At 36.3% G+C, this 14,267-nt stretch overlaps 2 protein-coding genes across 3 annotated transcripts; one reads left to right on the forward strand and one right to left on the reverse strand.

Moving 5' to 3' along the window:
- Positions 1-1,116: 1,116 nt before the first annotated feature.
- Positions 1,117-4,358, reverse strand: LOC106932890 (uncharacterized). 2 transcript variants are annotated; one of them, XM_015011833.2, is made up of 6 exons: positions 4,215-4,349; positions 3,943-4,091; positions 2,682-2,755; positions 2,385-2,486; positions 2,011-2,109; positions 1,117-1,827 (listed from the first exon to the last, which is right to left on the reverse strand). In XM_015011833.2, the coding sequence occupies exons 1-6, from the start codon at positions 4,332-4,334 to the stop codon at positions 1,658-1,660; spliced, it is 714 nt and encodes a 237-aa protein (XP_014867319.2). In that variant the 5' UTR covers positions 4,335-4,349; the 3' UTR covers positions 1,117-1,657. The 2 variants fall into 2 exon arrangements, with proteins under 2 accessions (XP_014867319.2, XP_087861941.1); XM_088005815.1 differs by lacking the exon at positions 2,011-2,109 and having other exon boundaries at positions 4,215-4,358.
- A 5,724-nt stretch (positions 4,359-10,082) lies between these two features.
- Positions 10,083-12,419, forward strand: LOC106932892 (adenosine receptor A1-like). The gene is made up of 2 exons (XM_015011835.2): positions 10,083-10,411; positions 11,762-12,419. Exons 1-2 carry the CDS (start codon positions 10,083-10,085, stop codon positions 12,417-12,419), a joined length of 987 nt encoding a protein of 328 aa, XP_014867321.2.
- The last annotated feature ends 1,848 nt before the right edge of the window (positions 12,420-14,267 follow it).

Genomic DNA, 14,267 nt, shown 5'->3' on the forward strand with positions numbered 1-14,267 from the left:
TGATGATGCTGGAACTTTTGTTTGGTGCCGTTCCAGTGAGATTTATGAAGAGGCCTGCCTGAAGAAAACAACCAAATTTCCACAGTCCTTGATGATATGGGGCTGCATGTCAGGCAAAGGCACTGGGGAGATGACTGTGGTTAATTCTTCTATCAATGCACAAGTTTACATTGACATTTTGGACAGTTTTCTCATCCCTTCAATTGAACAGATGTTTGGAGATGATGAAATGATTTTCCAAGATGACAATGCATCGTGCCATAGGGCAAAAACAGTGAAGGCATTCCTTGAAGAAAGACACATTCAGTCGATGTCATGGCCTGCAAATAGTCCAGATCTCAACCCAATAGAAAACCTGTGGTGGAGATTGAAAAAAATGTTCCACAAGAAGGCTCCAACCTGCAAAGCTGATCTGGCAACTGCTATCAAAGAGAGTAGGCACCAAATACTGTTTGTCCCTCATCAAGTCCATGCCTCAGAGACTAAAAGCTGTTATAAAAGCCAAAGATGGTGCAACTAAATACTAGTGATGTATTTTGAATGGTCTTTTGTTTATGTGTTTTTCATGATTCCATACTTTTTTCCTCAGAATTGAGTGATTCCATATTTATTTCCCTGTGTTTGGTCAATAAAAGTATCATTCACTGACTTCCACAATGTTTTCTCTTCATTTCTTTGAGTGTTCCTGAAAGCCAACAAGTTGCACTTTGGAATGACCTTAATATTGTGTCATGTTTTTGATCCGAGTTTGTTTTACAGCATGAAATGTCTGAATGACTGCTCATCCAACACTGGTGATTCCATACTTTTTGCCAGGGGTTGTATTAAAACATCGTTGTTTTATTTTTTATTTTAGATTTTACCCAATCTTCCAAGGGACACCAAGATCAAGACAGCATTCCATCATAGCTCTTGCCTCGAAGAGGTAAAAAAAAACTAATAGGGTTGTTTATCTTGTGTTTAAGTTTCTGTTTGGTAGGGCAAAACGTGTCAAAATTTGTTGTTTTACAAAGATTAATGGCCAAACTTATCCCATTAGTCATAATGGCAAGATTATTTCCACTGCAACAGCTTTTCAAGTATTTCTAATTTTATAAATAACACATAACTCTGTAGTCTGATTTGAATATTTTTTATTACATTTATTCAAAGTCACAGATGAATTATTGGGTTTCGCCATTTTAAAATCTTAGCAGATTCGATTTATATTTGGTAATATGTCAGCTCTGAGATTGACATATTACATATTGAGATTTTTTTTTTCAAAATAACAGTTTGAACAACTCTCTTTAATTATTCACTAACACATTTACATGTAAATTACCAAACTGAGCCTTTGTATATGTGCAAGTTTTGAAATGTGAGTTAAGATCCTTAAAAGTTATTTATTTAGCGGGCATAGTGCCACCTCCACCTGCCATATCATCATTTTGCTATAAATTACTATAATGTGTTTGTGAAGGATAAGGACAGTAATTCAGATGCTACAATAGATTTTTAATGTTTGGTATTTGGAAAGGTATATCCTAAATCTTAAGCCAGAAACAGATTTTAAACACTGTGTGGATTGCAACAAGTTCTGCCATTATTTTCCACACTTGAGAAAGTATACATGAGTGATTGATTCCATTTTTTTTTTTTTTTCATAACGCCTGGTTTACCAGATACTATCCCAGGCACTCTGAGCCCATCCAAGCACAGTACGGGGATAGTACAAAACTTTATCCGTAACACATGTGAAGATCCCTGAGAACATGGTTTTGATTCTTTCTGGAAATTCTCGTTCGAATTGTGAAGAATCCATCGTGGTGTTATAGGAAGTGCAGTCTGTACAAAAAGCAAAAGGAAGGAATGAAAGATTAAAACGTATGTAAAGTCAATACATACGTTCCAGAGACTGTTGTATGTTATACAAATGCAAATTCACCATTTACATGGAATAAATCCATATAATTTTTTATATCATTCTTACAATGCATAATGTGAGCAATAGAAAGGATGAAACCTCACTATGATCGGTGTTAAGGACTTGTGGCTTGTAGAGATTAAGACAGTCTGCCTGTGCCTCAAACTCTTTCAGTTCTGCATCTGTGACAGTTGGTTTCCTGCCTATTGAAGATGAAATCTGTGTTAAGATAAGCTGAGTGTAAAATGAACACAATGTAAAAACAAGACAAGTAATGACATTTGCTAGATGTTGGATTTGAGTAATACCTTTCAGCCCCACCATTGGACCAACTGAGAAAAATGGTTTGTTTGAATTTTGTTCACTTGATTTAATTAAAAAGCATATATCAGTAGCTAGTTAATGGTAGCAGGTGCAGACTGCCAGATAGAGCCAAATTTAGTTGTCATTTACTTAGTTATGTTAACCTTATACTTACTTAACATTAACAAGATACTGGCAGGAGAGTTGTCATCTTTCAGAATGAGGCAGTCAGCACAGCTAGTGCGAAGAAGCAAACATTTCTCATTGGTTTTGGGACCTGTTAAACACATCAGATGAGCAGTTTTAGAACCATTTGGTAATGTGAAATCCCTTTCGCTAATCCAGATCGAAATATTGAAAAGTCAAGGGGAAAAAAAGACAATTTCTCTCTTATGCAACATTTACACATACATGCACACACACACATAGATACACATACATGTAATAGGATACTTCAGCTCATCACACCTACCATTACTATCAGCTGTAGATATCCCATCCGTCTCCAAGAAAACCTTGTCAGTGTTATTTTCACATTGCCCAGCACTGCAAGACATTCATAAAAAAATTAGGACATCTAGAAAACAATTGCATGTGCTTAATGTCTGCAAACAATATAAAAATCTTAAAAACAAGACACAAAGATTGTTCCTTTTCACCAAACAAACATTCACTCCGGCTTGACACAGTTTGCCAACATTTAAGTAGGGTCACAAAATTTTTTTGCATTAAGTTTTATTATTGTGAATTTATATATCTAACAAAATGAACAAATAAGTCCTCAGTCTCAAAAACCAAAACTGTTTGCGTATTCAGATTGCATCAAAAAATGATAAATAAGGACGGCAAAAGGCCAGAACTAATTAAATACAGCAAAAGAAAAAGAGATAATAGCAACATGAATTTTAGAAAGGTCTCCCTGTTATTTTTGCAAACACCTTTCTATTCAAATAAGTTGTCTAATCTGTGACTTTAAGTATGTTGTTGCCTTTTTAAAATTCAGAACACATGATTTTATCAAATGCCTCAAGTGGGAAGTAAAGATCAGACTGAATAAGTTACCTATAAGACACAAGCTAGCTGGAAAATGTTGTTTTTTAAAAACATTTTTAAGGGATTGAAACAACATGGAATAACAAAAAAAGCCTTTGGAATGGGAGTCTCAAATCCCCACCGTGTCATGGAAGATGGCCGCTTGTACCGAGTCAGATGCTGCTGGAGGTTTCTGTCTGTTAAAGGGGAGTTTTTTTCTCTCTGCTGTCGCTATGATCGGTTTCAGTGGTTGCTGTAAAGTCAGCATTACAACACAAGTGATTTTCTGCTGTTGCTGGATGCTCAACTAGGAGAAGTTGATGCTGAAAGTCAGTGACTCAATGCAATCTGCTGGGTTTCCATAGATAGGAACTTTTTACACTACTTTGAATAGTTAATTGACCTTATTGTACTGTTTGATAAGTTGGATAATTTAGAATGCAAGTATGATTTAATATTTTTTTGTTTTGTTTTTTCTTGTTGATAGCGCCTCGACACGTTTGTTGTGAATTGGTGTTAAATAAATAAAACTGGGTATTGTGACCCCTGGACCCAGGAACACAGATTGTTCTGTTTAGTTTAAGAAGTTGTTTGAATTACTTGAAAAATCATTGGCTAATCAGGTCAAGTAGAAATACAAGGACAAATACTCAGACTGTAGGTTAATTTCATAACTGCTGAAAGTAAATAAGAAAACTTACATCTTCATTTTTAAGTTCATGTCGTAGACATTTGATTTGCTGGTTGAGGTAAAATCAATTTGAAGACTTGGAGCCCCCAAGGTATTCAGCACTGTTACTACCCAACAGTAAGATGAAGACACAGCTACAAAGTACCATGTCCCTTGAATCTGAAGAAACAAAGAGAGGTAATTTTGTTTGTTTACAGTTTGTCATGAATACATGGCAGTATTTAAAATATTTCAGAAAATTTAAATAGCTGCATAAACTGTGAAAAGGTGAAAGATACTTGCATCCTGAAGTTGGTCTACCGGCTGCAGCAACACCTCACAGGCCAGCGACGCCGGCTGGGAAACTGAGAAGAGACTCAGCAGAACGACAGCAGCACATGCAGTCTTCATGGTTTTCTTCATGGTTTTCCTGCTGATTGCTTTCTTGATCTTCTTATGTTGATTCTGTTAACCAATAATGTTTCTGCTGATCTGACTTCCCTTTTTCAGTAACAACCACAGTCAGTGTTTACTCAACAAATAACACAGGAGGTAACCACTATGCACAAAAGGATTAAATGAGGACAAATGTAGAGCACAAGGATTTTTATTCAATTATTAGGTACACAGTGTAGGACAGCTTGTCAATTAATATGGCAGTAGAAAACAGATCATATTTGATGTTTTTCAGTTTTCTTACAGCATCAAAAATGGACTAAAATCAATTAAATTATAACTATTTTTACATATTATACTAAGAACAATCAGGTGCTAAAAGTTTCTTTTTCTTTTTCATTTATTCAGACAAATGGATAAATGTGTCTGAATAAGTGACTCAGACAAATTTGCTGAAGATGTGCTGATTTGGTATCACTTCAACTGTTTCATAAATCATTTAAAGTGGCTTTTGACTTTTAAATGCCATCTAAAGAGGTTCCAGTCTCTCTTGTTTTCTGTAATATTCAACAATATTAATATTTTAAGCTGTTGTTTGGAAGAATATAGATATATGAACAAACCTTTGTATTGTAAAAATCCAGTGACCCAAAGGCTGAGAAAAAATGCATAGGTCTAAAATTTGTAGCACTTGAGTTGGAAAACCTCTATGTGTTTGTGATTAAATAGTGCTTATATTCAGTGATAATTTCTAAAAACAATCCAGATTTGTGTGAATATGTTTAATACAACATATTACATACAACAAAATTACAATGATTAAGAAGAAGGTGGGTATGTGGTCTTTGGACCCCCTTGCATAGAGACAAAATATCTATTTGTCTAATTTTAACCTTGGCCCCTGCTGCTGCTGTGTTATCAGACATATTGTTGATGTTTCTCCACCTGAAGCCTGAAGCTGTTTCAGAGTTGTTATGAATTATGTGTTGTCTCACATAATTCAGCTGAATGCTGTTTTGGTCATCCAAAACATCATTCTGTTATTTGCACCATCCCCCATTAAAAAGCAACATTTTTCAACATAAGAGCTTTGGCAAGAAAATTGCTAAAAATAAGAGAACAGCAATAACATCTCATTGTAAAGAAAAACTGGCAAAACGCGTTTATTGCTGAAACATCATTACCGACTTGGAAGAATAGATTATCCAGACAAAATGAAGTGGCCAAATTACTCTCTGTCAAAGTATTCTAACATGAATGTGCTCATGTGTTATTTCAGAATTGCCCTGTCTTGTGTTTTATTGTGTAGTGGTATTTTCCAACGGGGGTTGAAGAAATAAACATGTAGGTCATCTTTTTTTTCCCTTCTTTTTACTTTTAAAAGATTTTGACTAAAATAACTTTGAACATCTTATCAAATATTATGCAAGCTGTTTCAGTATTTCCAGGATGTGAAAATAGATTTTCTGTTGGAAAAGCAGTATTTATTTGAAGAACATTTTCCACACCAAATCAAATTGCAGGTAATATTGACAAAACAGAGTTGCCAGTAATCCTGTGTTTACTTATTTGTTAAACTGGGTCACTGTTGCTTTTGCACTTTCCAAGTTAGGAAAAGAGTCACTCAGAGCTCAGAGTGCAGTGGAGTAAAGTTTTAGTAAACAAAAGCTAAACAAAATGTGAAAAGGAGCAGCTTTGTTGAGAGCTAACAGAAATCAGTAACAAATTCAGTTAATTACTGTGAAATAATTTTGTTATATGTAAGATAAATTTTTAACTACTACTGGTTCTTTTGATGGGTTTACATGCACAACATAAATCAGTCAAGTTCTCAACAATTATTCGATCCTGTGATTCAGGAGCAATACTGATTCAGTAACCATCATATTTGAATGATTATGGGGTTCGTTGTATTGTTTTTGGTTTATTGCTTCTGCTCCACCATGGAGACTGAGGCCCAGCCATTGGCTGTCATCTCACCTGTGCATCATTGCATTATCAGCCAGACTGGATTGTGAGTCCGCTTTAAAGTCTAACTTCCCCCCAAATGTGGTGTTACCAAGCAACCATTTGTTCTTTTGGAGCCTTCAGATGTATCAGAGTAGATTAAAAATAACTAATATTTGCAACAAATCATCTCCAACTAACACTAGCTGTGCATGTTAGTCCCTTTTGACAAACTACAAGCAGTAGCTGAATTTCCATTGACCATAAATTGCATAATTTGATGTTTCGAAAATACATTTTCTTAATGGAAACACATCAAATTCTCGTTTTTCAAAGAAAAGCTTTAGCATATGTTTTAATATTGTTAGCCAATATCGAAATTAGTTTATTTAGCAAAACCTTCAATGGATGCATTTTTTCTTATCACAGAAGTCACTTGAACTGGATGTTGCTATGCAATAAGTCATTTTTAATGATTTATTGCTTGAACAAATTTATTCATGTGTGCTTTTAATAGCACTTCTTAATTTATAGAAACACCACAATTGCAAAATTGTGTGTGTGTGTGTGTGTGTGTGTGGGGTGTGTGTGTGTGTGTGTGTGTGTGTGGGTGCGTGTGTGTGTGTGGGGGTGTGTGTGTGTGTGTGTGTGTGTGTGTGTGTGTGTGTGTGTCAATAGAAACACAGCTAGTGTATTACTGGGTAGACTAGACACTTTATTTTTAGCAATTGTACAATCATTGATCAATAACATTGTTGATGCGATTACTGGGTAACACTTTATTTGAAGGGGTGTGCATAAGACTTACATGACACTGTCAAAAACATGACATAACATCTGTCATGAACATAAAGAAGTCTTTATGAATGTTTATGACAGTTGTCATGAAGTGTCATGAGGTAAATAACACTTTTAATGCAAAGTTGTTCTAAAAGTTGCATTAAAAGTCCATTAAAAATGCCAACTTTGCATGATTTTGTAAATTATGATAATTGAATGCACAGTTAAATTCCATTGTTTATATTGCCTACCTTCAGTGGTTATTGAGCAAGAACACTGAACAGGTTGCCAGTCCATCACAGGGCAGCACAGAGACACACAAGACAAACAATCATGCATACACTCACACCTAATAGTAATGTAGACACCAGGTAACCCGGTGCGTACATTACTAACCTTAGATTATCTTGTGTCTTGAACTAACACGAACTATGCATGTTAGCATATAGTTAGAATATGCATTAGCATGTTATGCATTAACATGTTAGTACTTCCTCTTGTGGGAGGAAGCAAGGGAACCCAGAAAGAACCCCTACATGTAGGAAAACATGCCACAGTTGCTCACATAAATTATATTTAACTATGGCTGAATTTATTATATTCATTGTTCCATCTATGCATAATTTGCTTGGCAAAAAATAATTCTCCTTCCCAGGTATTGCTTCAGCAGAACCTGAAGCTCTCCGAACTGGTCACAATTGGGGAATTTAAAAGTTTGATAAAGGGATTTGAAAATTTGTGTATATTTATCAGTGCACAAAATATAGTGTAGGATGGCTAAGTCCTAGCACAAAAATTTGCGTGATAGGTGCATGGAGCCTGGTGCTGCAAGGTTGGAGACCTTGTCTTGTTAGGCGATGGGGCCTGGATAATACCCGTGCTAAATGGACGGCGGAGTCCGGTGATGACAGGCGCTTAAATTCCGTAACAAAAGTATTTTTTTCTCTTTTTTTTTCTCTCTTTTTCCAAAATCTCTTTCTCTTTCTTACTGTTTATTCAATGTCACATGCTGTTTTCATTTTGTTTTTTAATTATGTAAAGCACCTTGAAATGACTTGCTGCTGAAATGTGCTATACAAATAAAATTTGATTGATTGATTTGATTGATCAGTGGGAGCCCTTCTTTTGGTTGTGCATATGGTATTGATTTTTGGTCTAGTGAATTGTACTCAGAGGCGCCGTATAGGGGGGAAAATTTATGACTATTCCAGGGGCCCCTGACCAACAGGGGGCACTCCGCGATTTGTTTTTTGTTTGTTTGTTTTTTTGTTCATAGAAATTTAAAAAATTGAGGCCCTGTCAATTACAAAATTAATTATATTGTGTTTTCTAAAATTGTTTTTAGCAGTAAAAATTAAATGTTACCACTCCCAGACCAAAAAGACAAGAACGACTGTGGTGGTTACTATGCTGCTAAGAAAAATAATATAGTTAGGATTTCAAAAAATAGAGAAACAGAGAGAGAAAAAGGTAAAAGTGTCAATTTGTTACCCAGTTTTTCTCCGAGAAGTGGGTAGACTGTGAAATTATCAACTATTTAGCATAGTTAGCTTAGCTATACACTACTGTTTGCCTCCTTTTCACTAGCATTTAATGAATTAAGGAAATAAATTACCAATATATTCATATATTGAACTTGTACCTGTAATTTTTACCACTCAACTACAGATGAGTCAGTCAGCAGCTATAACCCAGTCCCTCCTGACCTGCCCTCTCCTAAGTGAAATTAAAACTTCAGTATGTAACTTTTATTTATTTTATTTATTTATTTTTTTTTTTTTAAATATTTGTTAAAACTGTCATTATGTTGTGACTGTATGGCATGAGAGGTAATCTGTGAAAAATCTATTTCCTCTGCTTTCTCCTAGTGCTATCTAGAAACAACCAATCAGAGGCATGAGAGTTTTAGAGCTGTCAAGCCACAATGTAGCTGCTCATCCTCCCTCCCCTTGCTCTGTGCTATACTGTAGCTAGCATAGCCTGCTGTGAATGCTCATTCTAGTCAGTATAGCTACCAATGACAGCAGATAAACATTTTTCCATAAATACTAAGTTGATTTTCCACCATTAGCACATTTAGCAGTGACTGAATGAGGTTGATTGACAGTGCTAAGACCGTCCTACTGGTTCTGATTGGTTGTTTTTGGTCTGAACATTGCATTACTTTGGCCAGTAAAAGTAGCTCAGGAAGGAGATGGAGGAGATTGATTGTTTTCACAGATTATCTGTCTCATAACAAACTTGCATGACATGGTGACAGCTTTAACAAATATGGAGAAAACATATTTTTTATTAAAGTTATATACTGCTACTTGAATAAAATGCAACTACATTGCATGTTTTGAGAAGTCTGGATTGCTTCATGTATATTTTAAATGTTGCCTATGACTGTTTGTGGGAAGAGACATTTCAGTAAGCTAAAACTAAGAAAAAATTTAAGCAACCTACTTGTGTACTGTATGTGGACTGCTGCATGTAAAACTAATGAGCAGTAAATATTGTGCTAGTATCAGTATTGGACCAAAGAAAGCAAGACAGTTGCAAGCCTTTAAAATTGTGACATTTTTGATAGGTCAAATAGACTCAAATAAATTGTAACAGCAGCTGCGGCCTAATCAAATTTGTTGTCATGGGGTCAATGATTCCTGGCAGCGCCCCTGATCGTACCATTATTGTTTTCATGTTATTGTTGATGTGTTCAACATGTCTCTTCCAAATGAGACCATGAGTATCAAGAGATTATCCTGTATAAATAAATGATTAACAATAATAATAAAAAATATTTTAATTTTTGTTTGTGCCCATCAGCCACTTTGGAGGCAAGAATCAAGTTGATCTTTATCAAGGTTGTGGTTAAGAGCCTCTTTCCCCTCATCTGTTTCACAGTTTCTGTGAACAAGTGCAATAGCTGATGCTATTTCTGAATATGGTAATGGTCTAAACCACAGTAGTCTTGAATCTTAGACCACAAAGCTTTAAAAAAAAGCCTGAACAACATCATGAATTCACTCATTTTTACCCTGAGAGTTGCTGCTGACAGTCAGCACCATGAACACTGGAAAAATCATTTATACCGTGTTGGAAGTCCTCATCGCAGTCTGCTGCTGTCTGGGAAACATGTTGGTTGTTTTAGCTTTGTGGAAAACTAAAGGCATCCAACAACCCACCTTCTGCCTTATTGTGTCTCTGGCTGTGGCTGACTTTCTGGTTGGATTTGTTGCCATACCAATGGCTGTGCTGCTGGATGGACATCTGGAGACTTCATTCCACACATGCCTCTTCATCAGCTGTGTACTCATCCTCCTGACCCTAGTTTCAATCCTGTGTCTGATGGCTATTGCTATTGATCGTTTCCTGCGGGTCTATATCCCTCTGCGGTAAGAATTGTCTTTAACTTTTCACTGAGCAAATTTCAATCATTCTGAATACTTACTTACATTTTATTCTCTGAGTTCTGACAAGTTTTCAGCTTGACCTCAGGTTTTTATAATGTCTTTTTCAGAGTACAAAGTAGGAGTTCAATGTATCTAAAGCATTCTTTCACCAGAGCGGACTGATGATGAAAAACAAATCTTTAATTAATTTGGTTCAGAAATCTTTCGTTTATGGTGGATTTCCTGTGATCAGACATTGTACAAACAAGCTCAAATCTTGAGTCATCTCAGTCACATACTTTTAATAGCTATCAAAATGTTTCAGTCAAAATTCTAGCTGTGGCATATTTGATAGAGTTAATTAAGATTTATGGTAAAGCTCACTGTTATACTACATTCTAAAGCCAGTCTTGATGTGTGATTGGATAACAACCATCACTTAGGAATAGAAAATTATGGCCAAGTGTAAACATCGAGTTGCTGATATAAGATTAAATTGAGAAAATACAAGGCTGTTCTGTGTTTTGCAGCACAGTAATACCACTGAGCGCCACCGTGGTGACATTGGAACAGTGTTCTTACGTTTGAAAGCCTCACTGTGACCCTTCAAGTCAAACTTCTTGTCATTGTCAACAAGTTGTTCTCTTGTTTGACTGTAAAACTATTCTACAAAAGACATTTGGCTACATATGCTCGTAAATAAACACTGCAGCAATATCTCGTTGAAACAAGAAACTTTCTTGTTTTAACGAGATATAAGAGTTGTATATCTTGTGATAACATTTATATCTCAAAAAATAAATATAGCTACAACTCCGGAAAAACATTAAGTGACCACCTCAAATGATCAGTTTCTCTGATTTTACTTTTCATGGATATATGGTTGAGTAAAATGAACATTCTTCTTTTATTCTATGAACTACTGACAACATGTCTTTGAAATTCCAAGCAAAAATTAAGTATTTGCAGAAAATGAGAAATGGTCAAAATAACAAAAAAGATGCAGTACTTTCAGACCTCAAGTAAGGCAAAGAAAACAAGTTCATATTCATTTAGAAACAACAATACTGATGTTTTAACTCAGGAAGCATTCAGAAATCAATATTTGGTGGAACAACCATCAGGTTTTCAATGGGGTTCAGTGCAGTAGGTTCTTTTTTTCCAGAGCTGTGTTTATATGAAAACCAGGCTTAAGTTAAGTATTTGTGTATAATTTTAACTGTATTCATTTAAGAATCAAAATTAAATGGATTAAAGTCTTATTGTTGTTTCACCATTTCACTAAAGAAAAAAACTGTTTAATTTCCTTGACTGCGTAAAATTCTGACTGGCTCTCTATATCTTTCTTTACAGGTACAAACGGACTGTAACCTGGAAACATTCCTATTCTGTTGCAGCTGTATGCTGGCTTGTTGCAATACCACTGAGTTTTACTCCCATGCTTGGATGGCATAAAGACCCACCTGACTCTGCTAATTCTACAGTTGTTTGCCGGTTCATAGAAGTGATTCCCATGTCCTACATGGTTTACTTTAATTTTTTTCTTTGCAACCTGATGCCTCTGTTGGTGATGATTGTTTTGTACAGCTGTATATTCTGTTTTATTCATGGAAGACTGAAAGAAAAACCTGGTAATGGTGCTCAAAATCAGTCACACATATACCTTCAGAAAGAAAAACAGCTTGCATCGTCTCTGGCTCTGGTCTTGACTCTTTTTGTGGTCTCCTGGCTCCCTATTCACATTATGAACATCGTGGTTTACTTTCATGGACCAGACACTGTACCATACATAGCTTTCTATGTTGGCATTCTGCTTTCACACGCTAATTCAGCTGTCAATCCAGTAGTGTATGCATTTAAAATAAAAAAGATCAAGACAGCTTATGTGAAGATTTGGAGACAGTTTGTTCTGTGTTCAACAGAAACAGTTATTTGTTGCCTTGCTCGCCAGACAACAGAAAACGCCAGCAGTAACATGAGAAGTGGTGAAAACGACACAACGCCGATCTAACTTTTTCAGTTTCTTTCTTTGTGATCCATGTCACTGAAACACGGATTTTATGTCAAGTCTTAAAGAACTGTGTAAATTGCATAGAATCCTTGTTTAATAATGAACTGCAGCTTTTGTTGTCTCTCTGTTTTCATTTTCTTCATTTTTGTGCACCAGGTGATCTTTGCTAAGCTGTATAAATAGCTTGATAATTTTTCACTTAGTTCTGATTATTTTTATTTCCAATTTATTTGAAAAATGACAAGACATGAAACAATGTCAGATTTAAATAGTCATTGCCATTTTTTAGACCAATACTGAAAAATCAAACTATGATGGAATTAACTTCTCCCTCATTGTTAGGTTTTCATTAAATGTTTGCCCATGTAGGGCTATATGGGCCCTACATGGCAGTGGGCCCACATGGGTTTGCCCATATAGGGCCTGTGTAGGGCCCATGTTTGCGGTGGCCCTACATGGGCAAACCCATGTGGGGCCACCATGGAAATGGTGGACAAACCCATATAGGACCCATATTGTCTGCCCTCCTTTTCCCCATATGGGGCCCACCTAGGTATGCTTGCAGGGATTATCTTGCTTTAATTCTTATAAAGCGTTTTTGAATTACCCTGTTGTAGGAAATGTGCCATACAAATAAATGAGCCTGCCTTACCTAGACTCCACAGTAATCTGTCGAGGTCATAGGCGTAACGTCCAGAAGGACTGGTGTGGACATGTCCCCACCAACTTTGGCCTGATGGGGACAGTCCCCACCAATATTTCCTTCTTTTTTGTACCTGCACCTATGTCCGGACTGTACAGCAGCTGCACGTTGTATTCAAAGCATCAACAGCCAGTTAATGCTTTGTAAAACAAATGGCAAGTCTGCTCACTGATCTAGTGGATTGGACATCACAAGACTTACTGTGCGCGCCGTGGCAGTGCGCCACATGCATTGTGGTGCACTAATGTGTTGTTTTAAGGTGGAGTATGTTTATGTTAATTAGATGCGAGGATATCAGGAGGTTATCGGGTGCGCAGTTGGTAGCCTAGATGTACGCATATAGATGTGATGTTCGGTAGAAATTGAATGTATTGTATTTTATGCTGCATATGATCACATATTTATTGTATTTTTTGTCTTCATTTCAGTTTTACCCTTTTAATTGTCATTAAACCTGCTGACAACGTCCTTCGGTCTTCAGAGTCGTGACATGAGAAAGGTGTTAGAAAGCCTTTGCATCAGACATGCACCAGTAACGGCACAACGCCTTTACTATAAAAATTTGTGCACGTGAGGAACAAACTAGATTTGCTCTTGCAATTCTCCAAAGACGTCTTTGCTTTTCTTTCTTTCCTTCTTCTTTTCCATTTGTCTCAGGTAAATTAATGTATGTCTCTGTTGTTCTGCAGTTTTTGTTGTAATTTCATACGTTGTCTTCTATTGGATTAAACTCTGTCATTCTGTGACGTCAACACTCGTTGTTTTCTGTGTGGCTACACGCGGTCCGCCGGGAGAACCTGGGATCCGTAAGAAGATTGAGCCAGAGATATTTCCCAAAAATATACTGTAACTTAAAATCTTCTTCAACACAAGTTTTAAAGGTCAGTAAAAAGCTTTAATTAAAAAAGAAAGAAAGTGGAGAGAAGGTTAGCTATGCTAGCTTAACTTTTATCACCTTAGCATACACTCTTGCTGCGCAGTTGGAGTATTTCGGTTCAATTAACCCTTGTGCGTGTGAGGACTGAGGCAACTGATACAAGTGATATGGGTGTGGGGTCGGTTGGACCCCATTTGTAAACACAAGGGATAAGGGCAAAAAATAAATAAATAAATACCCCGGGGGAACACAAAGGTTAACACAAAAA

Source organism: Poecilia mexicana, unplaced genomic scaffold (assembly GCF_051168715.1).
Source record: "Poecilia mexicana isolate PSO_F unplaced genomic scaffold, ASM5116871v1 scaffold_5, whole genome shotgun sequence".
NCBI classification, from domain to species: domain Eukaryota; kingdom Metazoa; phylum Chordata; class Actinopteri; order Cyprinodontiformes; family Poeciliidae; genus Poecilia; species Poecilia mexicana.

Excerpts from the sequence above, each read along its gene's own strand:
- LOC106932892 (XM_015011835.2), top strand. The coding sequence starts at position 10,083 with ATGAACACTGGAAAAATCATTTATACCGTGTTGGAAGTCCTCATCGCA. Across the intron at positions 10,412-11,761 it reads CGGGTCTATATCCCTCTGCG|GTACAAACGGACTGTAACCT; the intron begins GTAAGAATTGTC and ends CTTTCTTTACAG.
- LOC106932890 (XM_015011833.2), bottom strand. The coding sequence starts at position 4,334 with ATGAAGAAAACCATGAAGACTGCATGTGCTGCTGTCGTTCTGCTGAGT. Across the intron at positions 2,756-3,942 it reads ATGAACTTAAAAATGAAGAT|TGCTGGGCAATGTGAAAATA; the intron begins GTAAGTTTTCTT and ends AATGTCTTGCAG. Across the intron at positions 1,828-2,010 it reads AGTCCTTAACACCGATCATA|ACTGCACTTCCTATAACACC; the intron begins GTGAGGTTTCAT and ends CTTTTTGTACAG.